The 23319-nt window shown below is 36.9% G+C and overlaps 1 protein-coding gene across 1 annotated transcript in view; it reads right to left on the bottom strand.

Moving 5' to 3' along the window:
• RNF17 (ring finger protein 17) overlaps positions 1–23319 on the bottom strand; it is a 119672-nt gene that overhangs the window by 68885 nt on the left and 27468 nt on the right. Inside the window, exons 7-15 of the mRNA XM_030307187.1 lie at positions 22493–22664; positions 21000–21076; positions 19959–20033; positions 15040–15347; positions 13966–14055; positions 12590–12748; positions 9756–9945; positions 8464–8632; positions 190–380 (exon numbers count right to left, since the gene is read on the bottom strand). Of these exons, the coding sequence (XP_030163047.1) occupies positions 190–380; positions 8464–8632; positions 9756–9945; positions 12590–12748; positions 13966–14055; positions 15040–15347; positions 19959–20033; positions 21000–21076; positions 22493–22664 (1431 nt within the window). The remainder of the gene's footprint in view (positions 1–189; positions 381–8463; positions 8633–9755; positions 9946–12589; positions 12749–13965; positions 14056–15039; positions 15348–19958; positions 20034–20999; positions 21077–22492; positions 22665–23319) is intronic.

Below are 23319 nucleotides of genomic sequence, written 5' to 3'. Positions count from 1 at the left end.
TGTAATTGAGTTTTAATTTCTTTATTAAATTATCTGAATGTCATTTTCTGACAACTATACTTAGAAAACTAATAGCGGTTTTTTTAATCTCTTAATGTTCACTTTGGAGTCAGTCCATAGTTTTTAAAGGTAAATTCTGCTATTCCAATTTATAACTATAATCTCAAAAGTATTTAATAAGTTACCTACCTTGCTAATTCCATAAAAACTAATGCATCTCTAAGAGACACAGGCATATCACTGCTTATTTGATTTGTTGGTGGTTTCTGCAGGTCTACAATAAGCACACCATCTTCTTCTCTAAAAACTTTCATTAAAACAGCCTTGTTATTTACCATTTTCAAAAATTCTACTTTAGCTTCTTCTCCCCAGCCTTCATTCTGTGGAAAAAGTAAAATTCCGATGTACTTAGTAATTATAATTAGGGCTAATGGTACAATACTCTGGATTTATCTTTGGTTTTGTTTTGTTTGGATTTGGCTTTATACAACCAAAGACTGCAAACGAGCAAAGGGACTCAACCATAGACACTAAACAACAGCTATGGTCATAAACCCAAGGTCGGTGCTTATGTATGCACAATATATGGGTGTGTGTGTGTGTGTGTGTGTGTGTGTGTGTGTGTGAGCTCTATGCCCAATATGGGGCTTGAACTCATGACCCCAAGATCAAGAGTCACATGTTCTGAGCCAGCCAGGTGCCCCTAGACCTTTGATTTTATGAACAGTCTCAAGGTGTCCGTAAGCTATTGTACTTTAGAATTTAGTTTCATCTCTGAATATTAATACGAAGATTATAAATATTCTAAAATAAAACAAGTATTGCATAGTTTTTTTTCTCTTAAATGACAAATTCAAAAGGTAATTTTGAAAGTATAATGGGAGCCATGTAATGCAATCAAGATATCTGTAATCATCAGTTAACTGAGTTTCCGTTAACTAGGAATATAGGAGGTACATGCTACTTAAACAGTAAGGATAAGTATTCACTCATTTAAAAAAATTTTAAGTTGATCTTTGAATCTTTAAGTCCCCCCCACCATACCTAAAGTAAATTTTAAGAGTTAAAACTATACATTTCTGGTGTTAAGTTCTTTATAGATTTTAAATATTAATCCCTTATCAGATACATTATTTGCAAATATCTTCTCCCATTCAACAGTCTGCCTTTTCGTTTTGTTCATGGCTTCCTTTATTGTGCAAAAGTTTTTTATTTTGGTGTAGTTCCAAATACATTATTTTTGCTTTTGTTTCCTTTGCCTGAGGAGACATATCTAGAAAAATGTTACTCTGGCCAATGTCAAAGAAATTACTGTTTTATTTAGGACTTTTATGGCTTCAGGTCTCATATTTAGGAATTTAATTCATTTTGTGTTTCTTTTTGTGCATGGTATGAGAAAATGGTCCAGTTTCCCAGCACCATTTATTGAAGAGACGGTCTTTTCCCCATTGTATATCCTTGCCTCATTGGTCATAGATTAATTGATCTTATAAGCATGGGCTTATTTCTGGGTTCTCTATTCTGTTCCATTACTATTTTGATTAGTATAGCTTTGTAGTATATTTTGAAATCTGGAATTGTGATACCTCCAGCAGAGCTGTTGAATCGCTCTGTTGTATACCTGAAACTAATGTAACTGTGTGTGCCAACTATGCTCAAATTTTGAAAAAGCTACGTTTCTTAAAAAATAAAACCTCTTTCTAAAGGTTATAAAATTAAATTCAACTCAGAAAATGCCAAAAATTACAAAAGACAAAATTTAAACCAATTTTACCATTTTGAGGAAAACACCGCGTGTGATATATTTCCTTTTACTTTTTATTTATTCATTCTTCCAAATATATGTTGAATGACTACTATGTGCTAGGTAATCTGCTATGTGCTGGGAATACAATGATGGGCAAAGACACAGACTCCTGCTTTCATAGATTTCATAATAATGTAACAGTTTAACATATATTCTTACACACAATTCCTGTCTTGTAGGAGTTGTTGAGTCTTGCTGGGGAATAGACAATGCAAGTAAATATGCAAGTACTTATGCTTAAATATTTATGAAATTTTTTCTAAATACTGCAAAGTAATATGTGATATGGGCTACAACTAAGGAACAAAGTGTCACAAAAATAGTAAAGAAATGGAAACTCACACTACACTATATTTAAAAATTTTTCAGGTCCAGGGGGAAGATGGCGGCGTAGGAGGACACTGGGCTCACCGCGCGTCCTGCTGATCGCTTAGATTCCACCTCCACCTGCCTAAATAACCCAGAAAACCGCCAGAGGATTAGCAGAACGGAGTCGCCGGAGCCAAGCGCAGACGAGAGGCCCACGGAAGAGGGTAGGAAGGGCGGCGAGGCGGTGCGCGCTCCACGGACTGGCGGGAGGGAGCCGGGGCGGAGGGGCGGCTCGCCGGCCAAGCAGAGCCCCCGAGTCTGGCTGGCAAAAGCGGAGGGGCCTGACGGACTGTGTTCCGACAGCAAGCGCGACTTAGCGTCTGGGAGGTCATAAGTTAACAGCTCTGCTCGGAAAGCGGGAAGGCTGGAGGACAAAGGGAGGGAGAGCTGCTGAGCCCTGGACGACAGAGTTCAGTTTGGTGGGGAACAAAGGCGCTCGCCAGCGCCATCTCCCCCGCCAATCCCCCAGCCAAAATCCCAAAGAGAACCAGTTCCTGCCAGGGAACTTGCTCGCTCTGCGCAAACACCCAACTCTGTGCTTCTACAGAGCCAAACCTCTGGCAGCGGATCTGACTCCCTCCCGCTGCCACAGGGCCCCTCCTGAAGTGGATCACCTAAGGAGAAGCGAGCTAAGCCTGCCTCTCCTGCCCCTGTGCACCTTGCCTACCCACCCCAGCTAATACGCCAGATCCCCAGCATCACAAGCCTGGCAGTGTGCAAGTAGCCCAGACGGGCCATGCCACCCCACAGTGAATCCCGCCCCTAGGAGAGGGGAAGAGAAGGCACACACCAGTCTGACTGTGGCCCCAGCGGTGGGCTGGGGGCAGACATCAGGACGGACTGCGGCCCCGCACACCAACTCCAGTTATACACCACAGCACAGGGGAAGTGCCCTGCAGGTCCTCACCACTCCAGGGACTATCCAAAATGACCAAGCGGAAGAATTCCCCTCAGAAGAATCTCCAGGAAATAACAACAGCTAATGAGCTGATCAAAAAGGATTTAAATAATATAACAGAAAGTGATTTTAGAATAATAGTCATAAAATTAATCGCTGGGCTGGAAAACAGTATACAGGACAGCAGAGAATCTCTTGCTACAGAGATCAAGGGACTAAGGAACAGTCACGAGGAGCTGAAAAACGCTTTAAATGAAATGCAAAACAAAATGGAAACCACCACGGCTCGGATGGAAGAGGCAGAGGAGAGAATAGGTGAACTAGAAGATAAAGTTATGGAAAAAGAGGAAGCTGAGAAAAAGAGAGATAAAAAAATCCAGGAGTATGAGGGGAAAATTAGAGAACTAAGTGATACACTAAAAAGAAATAATATACGCATAATTGGTATCCCAGAGGAGGAAGAGAGAGGGAAAGGTGCTGAAGGGGTACTTGAAGAAATAATAGCTGAGAACTTCCCTGAACTGGGGAAGGAAAAAGGCATTGAAATCCAAGAGGCACAGAGAACTCCCTTCAGACGTAACTTGAATCGATCTTCTGCACGACATATCATAGTGAAACCGGCAAAATACAAGGATAAAGAGAAAATTCTGAAAGCAGCAAGGGGTAAACGTGCCCTCACATATAAAGGGAGACCTATAAGACTCGTGACTGATCTCTCTTTTGAAACTTGGCAGGCCAGAAAGAATTGGCACGAGATTTTCAGTGTGCTAGACAGAAAAAATATGCAGCCGAGAATCCTTTATCCAGCAAGTCTGTCATTTAGAATAGAAGGAGAGATAAAGGTCTTCCCAAACAAACAAAAACTGAAGGAATTTGTCACCACTAAACCAGCCCTACAAGAGATCCTAAGGGGGACCCTGTGAGACAAAGTACCAGAGACATCAGTACAAGCATAAAACATACAGACATCACAATGACTCTAAACCCGTATCTTTCTATAATAACACTGAATGTAAATGGATTAAATGCGCCAACCAAAAGACATAGGGTATCAGAATGGATAAAAAAACAAGACCCGTCTATTTGCTGTCTACAAGAGACTCATTTTAGACCTGAGGACACCTTCAGATTGAGAGCGAGGGGATGGAGAACTATTTATCATGCTACTGGAAGCCAAAAGAAAGCTGGAGTAGCCATACTTATATCAGACAAACTAGACTTTAAATTAAAGGCTGTAACAAGAGATGAAGAAGGGCATTATATCATAGTTACAGGGTCTATCCATCAGGAAGAGCTAACAATTATAAATGCCTATGCGCCGAATACGGGAGCCCCCAAATATATAAAACAATTACTCATAAACATAAGCAACCTTATTGAGAAGAATGTGGTAATTGCAGGGGACTTTAACACCCCACTTACAGAAATGGATAGATCATCTAGACACACGGTCAATAAAGAAACAAGGGCCCTGAATGAGACATTGGATCAGATGGACTTGACAGATAGATTTAGAACTCTGCATCCCAAAGCAACAGAATATACTTTCTTCTCGAGTGCACATGGAACATTCTCCAAGATAGATCATATACTGGGTCACAAAACAGCCCTTCATAAGTTTACAAGAATTGAAATTATACCATGCATACTTTCAGACCACAATGCTATGAAGCTTGAAATCAACCACAGAAAAAAGTATGGAAAACCTCCAAAAGCATGGAGGTTAAAGAACACCCTACTAACGAATGAGTGGGTCAACCAGGCAATTAGAGAAGAAATTTAAAAATATATGGAAACAAACGAAAATGAAAATACAACAATCCAAACGCTTTGGGACGCAGCAAAGGCAGTCCTGAGAGGAAAATACATTGCAATCCAGGCCTATCTCAAGAAATAAGAAAAATCCCAAATACAAAATCTAACAGCACACCTAAAGGAAATAGAAGCAGAACAGCAAAGGCAGCCTAAACCCAGCAGAAGAAGAGAAATAATAAAGATCAGAGCAGAAATAAACAATATAGAATCTAAAAAAACTGTAGAGCAGATCAATGAAACCAAGAGTTGGTTTTTTGAAAAAATAAACAAAATTGACAAACCTCTAGCCAGGCTTCTCAAAAAGAAAAGGGAGATGACCCAAATAGATAAAATCATGAATGAAAAGGGAATTATTACAACCAATCCCTCAGAGATACAAACAATTATCAGGGAATACTATGAAAAATTATATGCCAACAAATTGGACAACCTGGAAGAAATGGACAAATTCCTGAACACCCACACTCTTCCAAAACTCAATCAGGAGGAAATAGAAAGCTTGAACAGACCCATAACCAGCGAAGAAATTGAATCGGTTATCAAAAATCTCCCAACAAAATAAGAGTCCAGCACCAGATGGCTTCCCAGGGGAGTTCTACCAGACATTTAAAGCAGAGATAATACCTATCCTTCTCAAGCTATTCCAAGAAATAGAAAGGGAAGGAAAACTTCCAGACTCATTTTATGAAGCCAGTATTACTTTGATTCCTAAACCAGACAGAGACCCAGTAAAAAAAGAGAACTACAGGCCAATACCCCTGATGAATATGGATGCAAAAATTCTCAAGAAGATACTAGCAAATCGAATTCAACGGCATATAAAAAGAATTATTCACCATGATCAAGTGGGATTCATTCCTGGGATGCAGGGCTGGTTCAACATTCGCAAATCAATCAATGTGATACATCACATTAACAAAAAAAAAGAGAAGAACCATATGATCCTGTCAATCGATGCAGAAAAGGCCTTTGACAAAATCCAGCACCCTTTCTTAATAAAACCCCTTGAGAAAGTCGGGATAGAAGGAACATACTTAAAGATCATAAAAGCCATTTATGAAAAGCCCACAGCTAACATCATCCTCAACGGGGAAAAACTGAGAGCTTTTTCCCTGAGATCAGGAACACGACAGGGATGCCCACTCTCACCGCTGTTGTTTAACATAGTGCTGGAAGTTCTAGCATCAGCAATCAGACAACAAAAGGAAATCAAAGGCATCAAAATTGGCAAAGATGAAGTCAAGCTTTTGCTTTTTGCAGATGACATGACATTATACATGGAAAATCCGATAGACTCCACCACAAGTCTGCTAGAACTGATACATGAATTTAGCAAAGTTGCAGGATACAAAATCAATGTACAGAAATCAGTTGCATTCTTATACACTAACAATGAAGCAACAGAAAGACAAATAAAGAAACCGATCCCATTCACAATTGCACCAAGAAGCATCAAATACCTAGGAATAAATCTAACCAAAGATGTAAAAGATCTGTATGCTGAAAACTATAGAAAGCTTATGAAGGTAATTGAAGAAGTTTTAAAGAAATGGAAAGACATTCCCTGCTCATGGATTGGAAGAATAAATATTGTCAAAATGTCAATACTACCCAAAGCTATCTACACATTCAATGCAATCCCAATCAAAATTGCACCAGCATTCTTCTCGAAACTAGAACAAGCAATCCTAAAATTCATATGGAACCACAAAAGGCCCCGAATAGCCAAAGTAATTTTGAAGAAGACGACCAAAGCAGGAGGCATCACAATCCCAGACTTTAGCCTCTACTACAAAGCTGTCATCATCAAGACAGCATGGTATTGGCACAAAAACAGACACATAGACCAATGGAATAGAATAGAAACCCCAGAACTAGACCCACAAACATATGGCCAACTCATCTTTGACAAAGCAGGAAAGAACATCCAATGGAAAAAAGACAGTCTCTTTAACAAATGGTGCTGGGAGAACTGGACAGCAACATGCAGAAGGTTGAAACTAGACCACTTTCTCACACCATTCACAAAAATAAACTCAAAATGGATAAAGGACCTGAATGTGAGGCAGGAAACCATCAAAACCTTAGAGGAGAAAGCAGGAAAAGACCTCTCTGACCTCAGCCGTAGCAATCTCTTACTCGACACATCCCCAAAGACAAGGGAATTAAAAGCAAAAGCGAATTACTGGGACCTTATGAAGACAAAAAGCTTCTGCACAGCAAAGGAAACAACCAACAAAACTAAAAGGCAACCAACGGAATGGGAAAAGATATTTGCAAATGACATATCGGACAAAGGGCTAGTATCCAAAATCTATAAAGAGCTCACCAAACTCCACACCCAAAAAACAAATAATCCAGTGAAGAAATGGGCAGAAAACATGAATAGACACTTCTCTAAAGAAGACATCTGGATGGCCAACAGGCACATGAAAAGATGTTCAGCGTCGCTCCTTATCAGGGAAATACAAATCAAAACCACACTCAGATATCACACCTCACGCCAGTCAGAGTGGCCAAAATGAACAAATCAGGAGACTATAGATGCTGGAGAGGATGTGGAGAAACGGGAACCCTCTTGCACTGTTGGTGGGAATGCAAATTGGTGCAGCCGCTCTGGAAAGCAGTGTGGAGGTTCCTCAGAAAATTAAAAATTGACCTACCCTATGACCCAGCAATAGCACTGCTAGGAATTTATCCAAGGGATACAGGAGTACTGATGCATAGGGGCACTTGTACCCCAATGTTCATAGCAGCACTCTCAACAATAGCCAAATTGTGGAAACAGCCTAAATGTCCATCAACTGATGAATGGATAAAGAAATTGTGGTTTATATACACAATGGAATACTACGTGGCAATGAGAAAAAATGAAATATGGCCTTTTGTAGCAACGTGGATGGAAATGGAGAGTGTGATGCTATGTGAAATAAGCCATACAGAGAAAGACTGATACCATATGGTTTCACTCTTATGTGGATCCTGAGAAACTTAACAGGAACCCATGGGGGAAGGGAAGAAAAAAAAAAAAAAGAGGTTACAGTGGAAGAGAGCCAAAGCATAAGAGACTGTTAAAAACTGAGAACAAACTGAGGGTTGATGGGGGGTGGGAGGGAGGAGAGGGTGGGTGATGGGTATTGAGGAGGGCACCTTTTGGGATGAGCACTGGGTGTTGTATGGAAACCAATTTGACAATAAATTTCATATATTAAAATAAATAAATAAATAAAATAAAATATCAGTGTGAACACCCCCCAAAAAAAAAAATGAATTCACACACAAAAAAAAATTTTTTTTCTCTCCACATCTGACTCAAATTTAGTGGTTTATTTGGATATTTCATCTATCATTCCATGCATATATGCTTATTCAACTCAATTTCCCACTAAGAATATTTCTAATTATGGAACCTGAAGTTCATTTCCTTTTTTACTGGCACTGATAGTTTATTATGCAAAATGTACTTACAAGACAATTGGTGCCTCGAACTTACACTTTGCAATCTGACTGGTAATACATAGCTAAAATTGGAATATTTAGCCCCCAAAGAAGAAATAATTTAAGTCTCACTTACTGAATTCTGTGGAACAATGTCTTTCAATGAGCATGGCAGTGCTAATGGCTGGACGTCTTTCAGCAGCTCTTCAATATACGGTTCAGACTTCCTAAGAACTAGGCATAAGTCATTTATTACTATATGCTGCTCAGCAGTGTGTTCTGATCTTGCGTGGGTATCACCAACTCTAGAAGAATTCAAGTGGTATTTATTGAAAATAATACTTGAAACACAAATTTGCTTTCCTCCATAAATGCATAAAAGGTATGCATTTCTTTTTTTAAAAATATAATTTACTGTCAAAACAGGTATGCATTTCTAAGGATAGTCTCCTTAAGCTGAATCTTCCAGAAAGTTATACTCTGATTCATACTTACTGCATAGCTTTAACCTAGTTTTTATAAGTACAGACATTGATTTTTCTCTATAGAATTAAATCTCAATTGACTTAATCTGAATTGTCTTTCATATTTCTATTTGGCTTAAATTTAAAGGGGATAATGATGTCCTCAAACAGAAATCTATTTATTTATAAAGCTATGGCCATTAGATAGTGACCATTTTATAGTTAATAGTGGTCCTTACTATAGAAACATTTTCAGTTTTATTTTTATTATTTTATCATTTTTGTTTTATTTTCCTAGAAGACTGAGAGAAATATTTTTGAATACCTACAGTTAGACACTATGCCACTTCAATATGCACTGATAAAATTATAGAAGTCTGATTTAAAATTTTACTGAGTCATCCTGCAGCTAGTTGTAATACTTTATTTAAAGGAAATACTTTTGTGCATCATTCCCTGTTTTGAAGCAACACAGAAAAGTACTTAAGTTTGGGTTACATCAAAAATCTCCTTTGGGGCTCCTGGGTGGCGCAGTCGGTTAAGCGAACGGCTTCAGCCAGGTCACGATCTCACGGTCCGTGAGTTCGAGCCCCGCGTCAGGCTCTGGGCTGATGGCTCAGAGCCTGGAGCCTGTTTCCGATTCTGTGTCTCCCTCTCTCTCTGCCCCTCCCCCGTTCATGCTCTGTCTCTCTCTGTCCCAAAAAAATAAATAAATAAACGTTGAAAAAAAAATTAAAAAAAAAATCTCCTTTTACTAGCTCCTCACCTAGTAACATTGATAAATGATAATACTTCACTAATTTAGTAATTAGTAAAACAAATTATAGAGCCAAATTATATGCCTTAGAAGTGAAGAATGATAAATTACTCCTCTCTATCCCCATTTTCAATTTCCTTTATTCTTTAGTATCTCACCCCCATGATCAACAGGCCAGAAACATGTAACAACTATAAAACATCATACCCCGTAACAATTAGGACTTCAGAATTTCCAAAATCTACCATGAATATTTGTATTAGTGCAACTTCACGGACTGAGAATTTGGTTGGACTACAAAATTTTCTAATATTTTCACTTTCTATTGGAATTAATTCAGTGATAGTTCCTCGACACCACATTCCATTTTCAATACTGTTGACAAATATTCTTGCACCTAAATAATGAGGAAGACAAATCATTATCAGTATTTATGGAGAAAAATACCTAATAAGCTCTAACTTATGAACACATATATCAGTTTCATCACGAAGAAATCTTAATTCATTTATTTACTGAGGACATATACATGTCAGGTGCTATGAAAAAAATAAAGGTAGTATACTGTGATAGTTTCTGTTATATAGCTAAATAGGGAGCTAAAAACAAGGTTAGCAGTCTCTTATTGAAGACCTATGTTTTATGAACTATACCAAAGATGAATGAGACCATCCTGCCATCAAGAAGCTCAAGAAAGAAAAAGAGATGGGCAAATAAATGACTGTACTTACAACAATAAAAATTTTCTATCCATGCGTGTGCACACATAGATGTACAGATATATAAATGCTGAAATCTGTAAAATACTTTGGGAGCATAAAGGAAGAAGCAATTACCTTCTCTTGATAAAGAGGAATGAAAGTAAAGAAACAATGAAAGGCAGTATGTGACATGCCAAAATTAAATACACACTGGGAGTTCAGAGAAGGGGAAGATGAACCAAGGACATAGCAGCAGAGGAAGACCTTAGGGAGAGATCAGATGAATTACAAATTAATAACCAGGAAAAAAGGTCAAGAAAGAAGGAGGCCTGAATTTGAATGCTCACTATGATCTCAGTGATGTTCTCAGTACATTACGTTTGAATTTACTTACTCCACACAACGACCCTATGGAGATGGTGGCAAAAAGGTAGGAGGAGAATCCAAGTAGTCTTAGAGTCCATCCTCTTAACAACTAAGTTACCTATCTGAGATGAACTGGTAGATCTGACCACTGATTATATACAGAGGGATCCTGTATAATCCCCTCTGGACATGCTAATAAAAATAGGATAGTTGAGAGGCACATTAGGGCAACCTTTTAATTTTAGTTCTAACCAAAATGTTTATTTGGCCTAAAGATTATCATCAACCTTTCTCTTATGTCGATGTACCAAGTAAGCAATTATTTTGGCTTAAAGATTATCATCAATGTTTCTCTTAGGTAGATACACTACGTAACCAATTATTCTTAGTTTTAAACTATACACTATTAAACCATTCTTTTAAGTTTATTTATTCATTTACTTTCAGAGAGAGAAAGATAAGGCACATGCGTGAGAGGGAGGGAGGGAGGGAGAGGGAGAGAGACAGAGAGAGAGAGAGAGAGAGAGAGAAAATCCCTGCACTAGTGCAGAGCCTGATGTGGGGCTTGAACTCCCAAACCATGAGATCATGACCTGAGTCGAAATCAGGAGTTAGACACTTAACTGACTGAGCCATCCAGGAGCCCCAAACCATTCTTTTTTGATAGGTAAGTTAAAAGACTATTGAAGACATTTGTTGTCCTTTGCAGTGAAGAGCATATGTAGGAAAAAGGAACAAAAGGATATCCTCCTGAAGTATCATTTCACATTTCTTCCCTTATCACTCATTACTCAAAATATAGGTACTTAAGTCATGCAAATTTATTTGCCTTGAAATAATAATTGTCCTTAATTGAAAACAATGAATGACTTTTTGGCTTTTTTAGAAAATTTTCTGAATCTAAGCTGAACTCTTTCGGACATGTATTAAATTTTAGAGAATTACTTGTAGCCATAAAAGTTAAGTTTAATACAACATTTCTTTCTTCTTAGATACTCAACAGTTAAAAGTTATCTAAAGTTAAAAATTACTATTAATTTTTGTCAGAAGTATACGATAATCCTAATTTTTGAATATTCTGAGAAGCTACACAGATAAGCTGAGAGTTAGTCACACTTTTAAAGTACTATATAACTAAACAGGTAATACTTTTTGGTATTATACATAGGCATTGATTGCTATTAATAGATGGTTTTCTCACTCTGTTAATAAATCAAACAAATAATAGCTTCGTCTTATAATCAAATTTAGTCAATGTATTATAAGGAAAACATTTGCAATAAGACCCTAAATTATGGCAAATTACACAAACCCTCAGTGTGGGTACCCTCAAAATATACTACCCTCTGTGGGGTCCTAGGAAACAGGTACCGGTGTTCTCCTGCATCTCATTTAAGTGCTTAATGACATCCTCAATATTCACATGTGGACAGCAAGGGACTAACAGCCACAGTACAAGGAATCGTGTTAGAGGCCAATTTTCCCTGGAGACAGGGAAGCAAATTACATAACCTGCGACGGGCTTTGTAATTTAAAAAAATAACTCCTTTCACTCTGTAATTGAGGTTTTATATATACTTCACTCAGCAGTCAATATTTAGCTAACTTACCTAAATAAAATTATATCACTACAAAACTTTTAAGTTTATTTTGAGAGAGAGCCAAAGAGAGCACAAATAGCAGAGGGGCAGAAAGAGAGGGAGAGAGAGAAACCCAAGCAGGCTCTGCATTGTCAATGCAGAGCCTGACACAGGGCTCGATCACACAGACTGTGAGATCTTGACCTGAGCCGAAATCAAGAGTCAGACACTCAACTGACTAAGCCACCCAGGCACCCCTCTTATAAAACTTTTATGCTTCTGGAACAAATCTGTATTATAAAAGGTCTATAAGGGTTAGCCTATAAGGGTTGGCCAAATACTATATAATATTTACATAAACTTGTTATTTTAGCTTGGAGTAATATTTCATTACCTAGCTCCAAAAGGTCTGAAGGATCAAGGTGTAAACTCTTATTGCAAAACTGATCGACCTTCTTTTCCAGTACTGTTGCATCTTTAATTTGTGAATACTTCCGGACATAAAAGTGGCAAGGATGTATTACATGGCTTACAAAAACTAGCTCTGGAGAACCTAGATAAGAATATTTAACCCATATTAACAAATCATAAGTTAGGAATGAATTCACAAAAACTGAATGCAATATCCTCTAAAAGAATATTAAGTGTCTTGTGGCATTGAAAACTCTAGAATACTTAAGCCCCACAAAAAGAAGTCCAAACCCAAAATAGTAACTAGACTGATAAAGTTCCCACTACCAACATTAAATCCTTTAGCATAACCTGAACTGCAACTATTTTATTTTACATGCCAGGTATTTTAAGTGGAATTGTAGTTCACGTGGTAGTTAGATGCTGAAGTCAAGATATGCTATAACTCTATCATATTACAACAAAACATTAGTTTATTTATGGATATTTTGGAACTCAGAACTCCATTGATATTAAATAGACTTCTTGCATACCTCAAAAAATCCTGTTTATACTATATCCAAAGAACTAATAATTAGCTCATAGATACTCTGAATCACAAATCTTACCTGGCTAGAAAGGGGTGAAAAAACATCTGGGCAAAGCCAAATACTAAGCACCATTTAGGGGAAGAGATATATGTTTTGGTGGAAGCTGGGGGTGGTAGTGAGGGTAGAATAGAAGAAAAAAATATTCTGTTTACAGCAGTAATGAAGCCAAGTGTAGCTACTGAAAAGATGTTCAGAATATAATGTTATAAAAAAAAAGGAATTAAAAGAACAGAACAGTGTGCACGGTGTGCTATGTTTTTGTATAAAAAAAGTTAGAAAAATAATATATGTGTATTTGTATATTCATAAAGAAACTGTGGAAGGGAAAGAAGGACCGAATGAAATGGGAATAGTTAGGTAAAAATTTCACAGTATTTTAATACATAATTTTTGAACAATGTAGATGTTTCATTTAGTAAAAATGTTTAAAACTCAAAAACTAGGAGGAGTGGAATTGGAGACAGTCAAGTATAGACAGATGATAAAAACTGAACAAGTGGATCATTTTAACTATCCAATACAGATCACAAAGAATAATATCCATATTGAATATGGGGTAAAGAGATAAATATGTGTAACTGGGGAGACAGTTGACAGAAGTGTTATAAATTTCAGAAACATTTTTGCCAATAACAGCCAAAACTAATATTCAAAAGGAAGAAGTTTTAGTTGATAGTAATATTCATTTTACTCACTGCCTTCATACTATGTAAGAGTTACTTTACGTACAGCAAACTCCACAACATCAAGTTTAGAGTTGCTAAAGTACCTGCTTTTGATCCAACAGCGGAAGATGATTTTTTCTGAAAAGGCTTTTTTGGATCTCTAGGTGTTTCCACAAGATAATCTGTGAAGCGTGCTTCATCAAAATAGGAAATAAAGGCAATTGTACTAGTTTTATTAAGTTGACAATGGTATACTACTGTTTAAAAAGCTGTACTTGAATTGGCAAAATACTGGAATGGTAAGACTCCTTGTTATCAGTAGGTAAAGTCATAATAGATTTCTTAAATCACTGAGATTTCAGTGATAATAATACAATGGAAACAACTGAAAACATGCTCCTCCCTTTTTTTTTTTTTCATTCAAAATGTCATTCTGCAGAATCAACCAATGAAACAGACTGAGAAGTGATGGATAACAGATCTCTTAACTCACTGAGATTTCAGTGATAAAATATAATAGAAACAACTGAAAACATGTTCCTTCCCCTCCCCCCCCGCCACTGTTTCATTCAAAATGTCATTCTGTAGAATCAACCAATGAAACAGACTGGGAAGTGGTGGGTGGAAGAGAACTAAAATGGAACTTGAAAATGGTCCTAAAGAAGACCAGTAATATAACTGCACAGTAGTAGTAGTTAATGGGGAGAATCTAATCAAAGTATTATGATACATTGAAATGTTACAAAATAGATGCTATTATATTCATGACAGATTTTATTTCAGATTATGTAACAGGTTATATCTTTAAAAAATTTTTTATAACAGATTATATCTCAGAACAAAGATTTAGGAGAAGCTATTCTTTAAGGACAAAGACATGAGATCGTTTCTACAAGTATCTTCATTTTTTATATAAGGTTTATGTGTAGAATACCAAAAAGTCAAATACTTCAATTAAACCAAACATTAAATTAACATCTTAGAGTTTAGATTATTGCATTAAAAATAAAAATTATCCTAACTCTGGAAAATGTGAAAGCAGGGACAAGGAATCAATGGATGTTAACTCATAATGAAGAAGGTATAAGATAACAGCACTATGTTTCTATTAAATATAGGGACTAATTTTGTTTCTAATTACAGACATATTGTTTCCTTGTTTTTGTATTTTCACTCACTTTCCAGGTTTTCTTCAATAATTTCTTCAATTATCACATCAGGGCTAGATCCCATCTGAGGCAGAATAGTAATGGTTTTAGGGGATGGTGTTGCAACAATCTCTTTCTGTGGCTGGAAATCTTCTGCTTCTAAATGCACATCATTGGTTTCCCATTGCAAAGAACATGGTGGGGCTTCATTAGTTAGGAAAGACACGTCAATCTTTTTCTTTTCTTGTGATGGGTATGTATCATGACAAGAAAATTCCTTTTTATGATTATATTGCTTTTGAACATTCTGTTCCATTTCATTTTCTTGGGGATTACGTCTGTTTAAAAAATAGACAAGTATTAAGAACACTTGTGATGAGCACTGAGTGTTGGAAGTATGTGATAGATCACTAAATTCTGTACCAGAAACCAATATTACACTGCATGTTAACTAACTGGAATAAATAAAAGTTGGGAGGAAAAAAATACATAGGCATATGGCTACTTTAAATTGTTTCATAAATTTTTTGTATCTACATTCAAGTCATTTCCTATTCACATGACAGTTAATAAGGTGACACATATAGGAGTGTCTCGGTGGCTCAGTCAGTTGAGCATCCAACTCCTGGTTTGGCTCAGGTCATTATCTTGTGGTTCATGAGTTTGAGCCCCACATCAGGCTCTGTGCTGGCTGTGTGGAGCCTACTTGGGATTCTCTCTCTCTCCCTCCCCTGCTCATGCTCTCTCTCTCAAAATAAATAAACTTAAAAAAATACCATGACACATATAAAAAGGTAAAGCTGTATAGGTGCCTCAGAAGTATCTTTTACATAGCCTTACTGATGTATAATTTGCATAACATGAAACTCAATCATCTTTACTAAATTTACAGTTGTGCAACCATCACCATAATCTAATTTTAGAACATTTTAATCTAATTTTAGAACCCAGAAGGAACTTTTGCCCATTCCCAGCCCTAAGCAAACCTAAGGTTTTTTTTTTTTAATATGAAATTTATTGTCAAATTCGTTTCCATACAACACCCAGTGCTCATCCCAACAGGTGCCCTCCTCAATGCCCAGCACCCACCCTCAATTCCCTCCCACCCCCCAACAACCCTCAGCTTATTCTCAGTTTTTAAGAGAAACCTAGGGGTTTTAAAAGGTCAACAAGAGGTATAATCAATGAGAAGCTGAAGGAAAAAGTTGATACAGTCATGTCATAATCTTCTAGTCCTAAAAAACAGTGAATATAGGCTTAAAAAATCATTGTGATTTGGCTTAGCTGTTTGATTTTTAAATTATGGTTATTTCTTCTAATTCCCTAGCTTAAAAATAAAGTATAGGAAACAGTGAAGGGTACAATCCTGAACAGATCATTAGAAATCTCCACCTAGCCTAAAAACCACCTTAAGTCTGAACCCTTCGGGAGGTATTATTTGGTAGCCACTAACCTACAGCTAATCGTTTATATGGTTGCCTCCATGTTTTTCTATCTTCTTCACATATCCACATAGATTTAGGCTATCAAATCTACAAGTACAGAAATTCTATCAAAGAAATGAGATGGAGTCTCAAAAAGCTTATCTTTTAGTTAACCCATTACGAATTTAGCTTCATCACAAATCATCACTGAGAAAACATTTTAGGGCTGGAAGCAGACCGTGCTCTACATGGAAGACTACCTGACCGTGAAGACGGGCAAGGAGATCTTTGGCACCATTGGCATGTGGCCCAATGCCAAGAATAATCGTGACCTGGACTTCACCATCAATCTGGACTTCAAGGGCCAGCTGTGCGAGCTGTCCTGCTCCACTGACTACCGGATGCGCTGGGGCGGAATCCGGCTTCTGCCACCCTGGCCGGGCTGGCCCTGCACGGGCCCAGGGGCTGCGGCATTCTTAGGCAGTTTGGGGGCTCCCTCTTCCTTTCCTTCCCTCTCTCAGAAGGGGGTTTTAGGGGCCTGGGCTGGGAGGAGGGGGCACATCGTGACTGTGTTTTTCGTAACTTATGTTTTGATATGGTTGCATTTATGCCAATAAATCCTCGGCTGGGATGGGTAAATAAATAAATAAATAAATGGCATTTTAGGGGTGCCTGGGTGGCTCAGTCGGTTAAGCGTTGGACTCTGGTTTCAGCTCAGGTCATGATCTCATGGTTCATGAGTTTGAGCCCTGCGTTGGGCTCTGGGCTGACAGCACAAAAGCTGCCTGAGATTCTCTCTCTCTCCCTCTCTCTCTGCCCCTCCTCTGCTCTGTCTCTCAAAATAAATAAACTTAAAAGTAATTTTTTTAAATAAAAAAATAAAAAGCATTTTAGAAATAAGAACTAACAAGGCCAATTAGATTCAGCAATGACACATTATCTGTTTCTTCCAACAAAAGGTATGCTTTGAATACACGTTGAATTCAAAAGATATGTATATCTGAGGATATGTATATGTACACAACTTTGCAAACCACACATTCCTTTTTATAACAACTCTCATTTGACCTGGGATATTTAACACTGTCCACCAAGTCCAGTCTCAAACTCCTCCTTTGACTTCTAGAGCACCACTTGCTCCCATTTGTTCTTCAACCTCTGCCTATTCCTTCTCAATCTTGTTTTGTTTTGTTTTTGCAGGTTGCCCTTTTTCAGTTTTAAAATTTAATATTTTTCCAAGGTACTGTCCTTGACTTATATCAGTACCTACTCTTACTGGGCAAACCCATTGTTTAATTACTACCTGTAATAAGTAGAAGCAGATTACAGTGTACTTTCTCTTAAAACTAGGAAAAAATTTAAGACTACTCTGAATTAAATTTAAAATCAAAACAAGATATATGCAGACTCTTAAAGAGACAGAATAGCTTTTGATACTAAAAATGTTCAATAGTGACAATATTCAAGTTATGGAAATATCTAGAAGAATGTATTCATTGCAAAGACTGATGATTATCCATGGAAGCACAAAAGTAAGGTCACAGACAAATATGGTACAGGGCTCCACACCTGGGGGAAGATGCCCTGAGCCCAAGGACTGGCACTCTAGACCTCTGGCAGGGTCTTTCCTCTGAGGTAAGAAATGTGCTATCTAAGCCTAATGCTATTAAGCTACTTGATTAATCTTTTCCCCTTTATTCCAAACAAGACTGCAAACAAAGAAATTTTTGATAATTTCGCTTCTTAGGCCTGTCTGGACTAGAAAAGAATCCCAACACAAGTATCCTAGTCCCTGTGGCAATTGTATTTGTCCATTAAGTTAATAAACTAGCATTCTGGCTAAACTGGCATTCAGTTTTGTGAATTTGGCTTACAGGAGTTTACCTGGCTTAAAGCAGATCTGCTCATGTCTGTTCCTGACCTTTTAACACTGTGGGCTAAACTCTAGAAGGTAATGAATGTGATGCTCCCTGAGGGATGATTTCCCCTGGACACATACCACTTAAAATTGAATGAACTTATTTTCTTTCGGTGGGTTTCTAAACCATCTGTATTCTGACTAATCCTAAACCTAGAATCAAGTTCAAGACCTTTTCTTAAGTTTTAGCACATGTAGCTAACTGCTCTCTGGACATTTCCCCCCATACATCTCATCAACAACAATAACTCAACATGTCTACTATCCCCAACTCCCAAATTTTCTTCTTGTAGTCCCAATCTTGGTGAATACCAATCCATCAACTTAATCACCAAAGCCAGGTCTGTAAAGGATGCTTCTCTTTCCCTCATTTATCACACTCAAACAATAAGTTTTATCAATTTTCCCTACTTAGCATTTGTCATATCTATTGCTCTCTAGTGATACTACCTATGTTTCGTTTCTCATCATTTGCTGAGACTATTGATACAATAGCCCCACTGATCCTTCAGCCTCTAGACTCATACTCCTTTCCAAATAATCCTATAAATAGCCACCAAAGTTATCTTTTTAAAATTCAAACTAATTATTTTATTTTCATGTTGAAATCATCTTTTAGTGGTTTTCAACTGTCTATAGCTGTGCTGTCCAATAGAGCTTTCCATGATAATGCAAGTGTGGGACTGTCCAACATGGTAGCTACTAACCACAAGTGGCTACTACTGAGCACCTGAAATGTGCTAGTACAATTAAGGAATCCAATTTTTCAATTTTTTTTTAAGTAATCTCTACGATCAACGTGAGGCTCGAACTCATGACCCCAAGATCAAGAGTCACATGCTCTACTGACTGAGCCAGCCAGGCACCCCTCCAATTTTTTCTTTTAACTTTGTTTTAATTAATTTGTGCTTAAATTTAAATGGGCACATGTGGTTAATGGATACCATATTGGATAACATGGATGTAGAAAAAAAAAGTCCAAACTGCTGCACAGCATACAAAGTCTTCAGGATTTAGCTTATATGTATCGTCTACCAAGTGAAATTATATACGCAGTTCCCTGAATGTAGTATGTTATCTCACTGACCATACCTTTCTTTCTGTTATGATGCGTCCCTCCTTTTTGATTGCCTTTCCAATTGTTAGTCATTTTTCATAGATAAAATTTTCCTTTTCCCAAATCGATTGTTACCACCAAAAATGGACCATTCCTTTCCTTTGCATCTCCATTAAATTCTGTATATATTACTATCATAGCAATTATTCACTTTATTGTTTACATATGTCATCCTCTACTTACTGTAACTTCTCTGACATATATAATGTTTAGCATGTTAGTGCTTAGAACAAAATCAGTGTTCAATCCTGTCTGAACGAATGAATCTCAAAGATAACTTTCACATATATATCATTTAATACTGATTCCAGGTCGTTTCATTCTTAAATATATCACACAGAATTTAATGGATAGAAACCGTTGCCCTTTATATTATTTTACAGCTTTTGAATCATACATACAACACATCAATTTTCCTGTCTCTTAGGTAATTTTTCTGTTTCTTAGACTCTATCAGATATTAATGGCATGTTGCCATTCTTATACTTACTTTGTTAAGCTCTCAAATTCAATCTTTCCCATATTGTTGAACATACAGATGATCTCACTACAATTCATATTCAACCTGAAATAAAACACTAGCATGTAAGTAAATGTTCTAATCCAAGTTTATTACTTTCTCTAAAAGTTAGCTGAACTGAACTATTACTTTCTATAAAAGTAAACTATTCCTATACTTTTACTATTACTTTCTATAAAAGTCAGTTGCTGACATTAAACTCTAAGACAGAACATTTTTAAATGCTCTAATACAAATTTGTTACTTTCTTTAAAAGTCAGTTGCTGACATGAAAAACCCTAAAAGACAACAATTTTTTTCTTTTTCCTTTTTTTATATTTAATTTTTTTTTTTTTTATTTAAAAATTTTTTTTTTCAACGTTTATTTATTTTTGGGACAGAGAGAGACAGAGCATGAACGGGGGAGGGGCAGAGAGAGAGGGAGACACAGCATCAGAAACAGGCTCCAGGCTCTGAGCCATCAGCCCAGAGCCTGACGCGGGGCTCGAACTCACGGACTGCGAGATCGTGACCTGGCTGAAGTTGGACGCTTAACCGACTGCGCCACCCAGACGCCCCTATATTTAATTTTTAAAATTTACATCTAAGTTAGTTAGCATATAGTGCAACAATGATTTCAGGAGTAGATTCCTTAATGTCCCTTACCCATTTTTAGCCCATCTCCCCTCCCACAAGCCCTCCAGTAACCCTGTTTGTTCTCCATATTTAAGAGTCTGTTTTGTTCCCCTCCTTGTTTTTATATTATTTTTGCTTCCTTTCCCTTGTGTTCATCTGTTCTGTGTCTTAAAGTCCTCATATGAGTATTATGCTAAGCGAAATTAGTCAGAGAAAGACAAATATCATATAACAATTTTTTTCTAATGTATAAGTTACTATTACATTATATGGTTGTTAATTTGGGAAACATTTGTGACCCAAATTTCAATTTATACTTGCTTGCTATTTAATAAATCTAGGCTCTAATACATTTTATACTTAATTGTTATGTTCTCCTGAGTTATAACTTCTTACCTGGGAGAATTCCTTAGTTTTAGAGTGCTAACTTGTAACAATTCACTCTCAAATGTTAATTTCAAAGTACGGATAATCTAGAATCAGAAGAGAAGTGTTACTCAGATGTGAAATTTTTAAAAATAATTATCGCTGAAACAAATTAAGATTTTAGAATTAAAACTATATCCTTTAATAAGTGTTTTACTAATTAATGTGTTCAAGGTTTGATTTTAGGCATCCAATGAGAGCAAATCAAGTGTTTATGAATTTTTTCCCTAACGAAATTTAAAATCTTTTAGAGATATAAATAACAGATAACAACAAAAGACAGTAGTTAACAAATAGAATATAGTTATGTAATCACAGAAAATTCTGATCAGATTCACTCTGCACTTGCACTGCTATCCTCAAATGTCTTTTTTGCCTCATCTTCTTAATGAATCTAACTAGGGAGAAGACCAAATCTTATCACTTTTTTACACCTCCTAATGCCTCATGTGTAATACAACTGGAGAGAGGCCTGACCAAGTAAGATGGTGGCAAACTCTTCACCCATCACTTATAGACTTTGAAGGCAGAAAAACCAATGGCTTCTATTTTACACCTCAGTTCTTCCCAAACACATGCTTATCTGTGGGAAATGAGGCCATGAGGATTCAAAGACAATAGAGTAGGATCTATATCCAAAGAGAGCAAGGTAGAACTCAGAAAAAAAGATCAATGGTTAACCCTGTCTTGTCAAACAATCTCATCAGAAACATGTTTTTATTTTTGCCCAACTATGCTCCCTAGGCACCTGGATAGATGACAGGACATACTGGACACACCCTATCTCTTGACCTGCATATTCGGAGAGGCAGGAAGAAGGGGGAAAAACCCTGAATGAGATCTTTAAGTTAAATTTTATTTTAGAGAGAGAGAAAGCAAGCAGAGCATGAGTGAGGGAGAAGTGGGGGGGAAGAGAGAGAGAGAGAGAGAGAGACTTTTTTTTTTTTTTTGAGAGACAGACAGACACTCTTAAGCAGGCTCCATGCTCAGCACAGAGCCCAATGCAGGGCTTGAGCCTGTGACCCTGGGATCATGACATGAGCCCAAATCAAGAGTCAGACGCTCAACTGCCACCAGGCGTCTTTTGAATTAAGTTTTTACGAGCTGACAGACATATCTAAATTCATATCATGAAAAGAAAAACAAGTCCCATTAAGTTTGCTGCCCTTATATATCCTCATTTTTTATTCAAATATCTTAGGAACATCAATTTTCAACTCAATGTCACCCTACTTGCTTTCGGATTGTGTGTTATAAAGACCTTACTGAACCATTTCCCTAACTGGTAAATAACAAAAGGCTAAATAAATTAATGTTTGTCTTAGAATTCAAACTAAGAATTGAGGCCAAATAAATTAGGATAATCTAAAAATATATTCTTCTTAAGTCTTAAATAGTATATTCCAAAGCATGTAAAATAATACACTTCAGAAATAATTTATATTATGATCTATTAAAATTACCTGATTCAGGTCACAATAAGTCCTTAAAGAAGGTGCTGATTTTAACTCTCTTGCTATCTTCATAGCTGCAGCCAAATCATTTTTTTTCTCTTCAATGTAGCTTTTAGCCATTATTACATTTGACAGATAATCATCTGTATTTCTTACTACTTCTTCACACAGGTTCTTTTTCCTTCATATAAGATCCCAAAATTATTTTACAGCATTTTATAAATATGCACATGAAAGTAAGTCTATAGTACGTGAGTAGTAACAAAAGGGTAATTTCACTAGTTTATGAACATGGTAAATGAGGCATTCAATTCAACTGAAATGTATTACAATTGAAAACTATGTATGGATAACTACAGAAAAAGCAGGATATAATTGTCATGTCACAGAATTACAGAAGACAGACCCGAGATGATTCTACCTAAAAGAGAAATCCTATCTTGTAATCACTTGTGCCATTTCAAAGACCCATTTGTATTCATTTCTCAAAAGTGATGTGCCTTCACATTTTAAAATTTCCATCAACACACACATAACACATAAATATACAATAAGATTTTATTTTTTTATTTTTTTAAATGTTTATTTATTTTTGAAAGAGAGAGAGCATGAGTGGGAGGAGGAACAGAGACAGAGGAAGACACAGAAATCGGAAGCAGGCTCCAGGCTCTGAGCTGTCAGCACAGAACCTGACACAGGGCTCCAACCCACGAGCTATCAAAGAAAAGCCCTGGGCCAGATGGCTGCACTGGTGAATTCTACGAAAAATTTAAAGAATTAACAACAATCCTCCTCAAACCCTTCCAAAAAATTGAAGGGCTGGGAACACTTTCTAA

Source organism: Lynx canadensis, chromosome A1 (assembly GCF_007474595.2).
Source record: "Lynx canadensis isolate LIC74 chromosome A1, mLynCan4.pri.v2, whole genome shotgun sequence".
In the NCBI taxonomy this organism is placed as follows: Eukaryota; Metazoa; Chordata; class Mammalia; order Carnivora; family Felidae; genus Lynx; species Lynx canadensis.
This window is presented reverse-complemented; position numbering and strand designations above follow the sequence as displayed.